Consider the following 4,312-nt stretch of genomic DNA (forward strand, 5'->3'; position numbering starts at 1 on the left):
TGCACTTCAGTGCCTGGGAGTCCCTGCCCGCCGGCATCTTCTCCCCCCTGACTACCCTGCAAGAGGTGAGGCTGCACAACAACTCCTGGCACTGTGACAAGGGCATTCTGCCCCTGCAGGACTGGCTGGAGAAAAACCCCCACAAGGTGGGCGAGACACCTCCCCTGTGTGCTCAGCCTCCTGCCCTGCAGGGCACTCCCATTGCCAGTCTGCCGCGGGACCAGTTCCGCGACCCCCAGACCCCCACTGTCCCAGCCCCCTGCTCCCCGTTCACAGCTCTGAGACAGCATTGCCAGGGGGTGGCTGGACAGAGTCCCCCACGGAGCTTCCAGTGCCCCCCCAGGAGGAGGAGGAGAAGAGGGAGGAGGAGGAGGAGGAGGAGAGGGGGCAGTGGGGGCTGACACGCACGCAGAGTGCGGTGGTGGTGGCAGTCATTGTGCTGGTGGGTATAGCCCTGCTTGCTGCTCTGGTGGCACTGGTGGTCTATGGCTGTAGGAAGAAGAGCCATGTTGTGCTCATGAGGATGAAGGCACCAAACGAAGCCTGAGTGCCTGGCAGACCCTGAGGGGAGAGGTGCTCATGGGGCATCCCCTCTCTGTGGGGCCAAGGGACTTGACAGTGGCTCTACATCAGCTGCCCTTGCTGACTGGAATGGGGCAGCATCACCCTGTGTGCTGTGCATACCCCTGTCCTGCTCTGCTTTGCCCTGCCCCTGCTCTGCAGCAGGCCATCCCCCCGGGTCACTTCCCATGACTGTCCTCTATCCCCAGCCCCTCCTGCCTCCATTACAGCCTCCGTGTTCATTCCCAGGGCCCAGGGGCTGGTTTTAGGGGGTGCTGAGAGGGACCTCTCGAGCCAGGAGCCACAGCCTGGCCATGATGGTGCTTACCCCAAATAACAGGTCTTCCCCATCCTTCACCTTGCATCATCCCCTGCAGTGCTGCCTGCTGCCCCCATCTCCACTCAGCCTCTCCTCCTCACTTTCTGCCCATGCTGTGCCTTCCCCACTGCCCCTGCCTGGGCAGGCAGTGTGAGCCATCATGCTGGGCCAGGAGCTGAGCAAGTGCCTTCACCCCTGGAGAGCTGCATGTCCTTGTGCTTCTCCATCACTTGCCTGTGCCTGGGCAAGGCTCCCCGTGGGGCTGGGCTGCTGCCAAGCTAGCACACCCCCCGCCCCCCCCTGCCTGCAGGCAGGGCAGGCCAGAGCACAGCCAGCACCCTCCCCTGCTCTTGGCATCCTCCTGCTCCCCTCCTGCACCTCCAGCCAGGGGAGCTGTGAGGCAGTGTGCGGGCACTGGGGTGCAGAGGCAGCCCCCCAACCCTCACCACACGCTGGTGCTGCCCCTGCTGTGGCTGTGCTCCTGTCTGAGCACTGCCTCAGCCCCACGGGGTGCCAGAGGGCTTGCACTGTCCCTGCTGTGAGGGGAGTTAGAGGAGCAGGATGATGGGTATGAAGCATCTGCAGGGGCTGGGAAAGGCTGCTGTGCTTACGCCCCTGGGCTGCTGGAACATGTTGGAGCTGCTCCTGCTGCACACCATCCCTTGCCCTCACATCCTCCATACCTCCACCAGTGAGCAGCCTGGCCTTGCTCTGTCTGGCAAAGCTTCTTTATCCTCTTATTCCTCCCTTGAGTGCCCCTCTGTATGTGCCCAGTCCCTCTGCCTGTTCACAGCCCTTGGGCAGTGACAATACTGGCAGCACACAGTGCTGGGGGTCAGCAAGTGCTGGCTGCCTTGCAGTGGGTACTGTGCCATCCCCCCACAGCACCTGCATCCAGTGACCACCCTGCCTTCTCCACCTGTAGCACAGCCATGGAGGGGCCCAGCTCACCCCTGCACACAGTGCAGTGGTGCCAGGCTGCCCAAGGATTGCTGCTGAAGGACAAGGGTCACGCTCAGTATCCACCACGTAGTGCTGGCTGCTCACAGCACCTCAGGAGTCAGCACTGGCACATGCAGCTCCACGCTTGTGCAAATGATGGGTCACTCCTCTGGGCTGGGTCCTGCATGGTAGCAGGAGACATGGGACTGTGCCATGAGACCACTGGGTGCCGATGTGTGACCTCTCCATTAAAGTGCTGTTGTCCACCCACAGTGCCAAGAGCTGTTTATTTACTCCTTCATGGTGAGTAGCAGGGGAACAGCCCAGTAGGGACAGGGCTACACTTGATTTCCACTCCTAAGACATTTTTGTAGTGTTGAGGAAAAGCCCGTAGAAGCTGGTGAGGCTGGGAGAGTGTTAGTGGGCTGTGTTCACAGAGCCCTTGCTGGTCCCTGGACTCCAGCCTGGGGTAAGGGCTTAGCCATTCAAGCAGGACAGCTTCTGGAGAGAGCTGAGACCTCAGTGAGCTTCCTGATGGAGGCACTGCCTCCTGTGCAGTCCACTGTTGGCTAGTGGGGAGCTCGCTTGGTTCCCTCAGAGCTGGCTGCCACTGGATTGTGTCAGCTGAGTTTTTCCATGTATCACTGTCTGCTCCATCAGTCCAGCTGAATGCAGTAAAGTGTCCCTCCTCCTGCACCTGAGGGTGCCTCCACGGCCACTGCCACCGCAGCCTGTTCCAACACAGGCCTTTGCAATTCAGCTCTTTTGGTAGTGTGTGCAGCTCCCCTGGGCAGGTTGCAAGCTCCTAGGGAATCCAGCTGGTCCAGAGTTCCCTCTCCATTCCACTACTGGCTGGGATGCAAAACCCTTGGTCATCACCAAGATGGTTCCAGGGTGGTCCCCTCACCATAGAATCATAGGGTCATTAAGGTTGGAAAAGACCTCCAAGATCATCACGTTCAGCCTTCATTTGCCTTGCTAAGCTGTACCTGGTCCTCTCGTGGCAAAGATGTTTCTAGCACCATTTCCCAATGAGATTGAATAAAGTCCCAGGGCTCTCTTAGGGGGCTTCTGGAAGTGAGCATGATACCTCAGGATGGGACTGGAGCCACCCGTGACAGCAGCGCCCTGCTGTCCCTGGGCCAGTGGATGTCCGGAGCCAGGACCCCACTTCCTTGCCAGGATGCTCTCGGGCGGCTGCCTCTGGCCTCACCTCCAGTCCCTCTGGTGCCAGGTTATTTTCTGAAGTGCTCCAAGGACACGGGTTGTTGTTGCCGATAAGCAGTGAGGGGCAGCTCCGCCCCAGCAGGAACAGCTCATGGGTTGGCTTTCCATCCGCCCCAGAAAACACTGTCCCATCTCAGCGAGCAGCGTCTCTGCAAACCTGCCACAGCCTCAGTGGCTGTCTCCACGATGCCACCTTACTTGGTAAGTAGTGGCCACACTGCTTGGGTAGTTTGGAGGGCCTGGGACGGGTGGGAGCCGCTGTTGGGTCTAGTGAAAACAGGCAAGATGGTGGAAAGGAAACTCCAAGCCCAGCATTGCTCTCAAGTGCCAGTCTCACGTCCAGGATAGCCCCACTGACATGGGGTGTCTGCGGGTGGGCATTGCTGTGGGGTGGGCAACATCCCCATCACGAGGCAGCACTGGCATGTATCCCAAGAAGGGAGGGACTGGCAGAGGTCTGGAGGCCACTGTCTCAAAAAATGCTTCCCATGCGCGGAGAACAAGTGTTTGGCCAGGCTGAATAAATACCCTTGGGCAGGTTTGATGCTGCTCTGGTTGCTTGTGAAGAAGTACCTGATGGGCAAATAGAAATACAACCAGCGGAGCCTGTTCCTGCTGCCCCTGTGTGCAGAGCAGCCCTGCAGCATTGTCTCTATCACCCAGCGTGTGCAGCACAGCCCTGTGCTACATGCTTCCCTGCCCCAGAGCCTGGCTTTGTGCCCTTGAAGACATCTCGTGTAGGATGTAGGAACCTGGAGGCTACAGGTTCCCCCAATACCCCTGTGGACCCACACAGGTCCCACCTCAGCTGCTGCTCTGCATGATGTGGGGACTTTCATCAAGAGGGACACCACCCTGATTGCTATAGGCCAGGCTGGGGCACAGGGTAAGAATCCTGGGGAAAGATTTGGAGTGAAGTGCTCCCTATTCCTGCAAGGGTAGCACTGGGGTGGTGCAGACAGCTGGGGCTGGAGGGATGCCCCGTAGCCAGGGCAGCTCCCCATCCTGGTGGTGTCCCAGAGGTTGATCCTGCTACATTTCTGGCTGCACACCTCCCCCAGCATCCCTGCCTGTGGGTGCAGGTTTCTGCCTTGTCGAGGCATAGGGTGAGTCTTGGCTCCTTCTCCAGTGCAGGCTGGTGGTCTACATGTTGCTGGGGCTGGGGTCCCTGCTGGTGGGGGGGCTGCCCCCAGCCTGCCCCCCTACCTGCCAGTGCTATGACACCTCCAAAGGCTTCTGCTCGGATGAGCGGATGCGGGGGAT

The 4,312-nt window shown here is 59.7% G+C and overlaps 1 protein-coding gene across 1 annotated transcript in view; it reads left to right on the plus strand.

Moving 5' to 3' along the window:
• The window catches only part of LRRC15 (leucine rich repeat containing 15), a 2,104-nt gene extending 1,557 nt beyond the window's left edge, over positions 1–547 (plus strand). The window contains 2 exon segments of the mRNA XM_009082797.1: positions 11–246; positions 249–547. Coding sequence (XP_009081045.1) covers positions 11–246; positions 249–547 — 535 coding nt within the window.
• Positions 548–4,312: the final 3,765 nt, after the last annotated feature.

The sequence above is a fragment of the Acanthisitta chloris genome, unplaced genomic scaffold (genome assembly GCF_000695815.1).
Source record: "Acanthisitta chloris isolate BGI_N310 unplaced genomic scaffold, ASM69581v1 scaffold939, whole genome shotgun sequence".
Taxonomy (NCBI): domain Eukaryota; kingdom Metazoa; phylum Chordata; class Aves; order Passeriformes; family Acanthisittidae; genus Acanthisitta; species Acanthisitta chloris.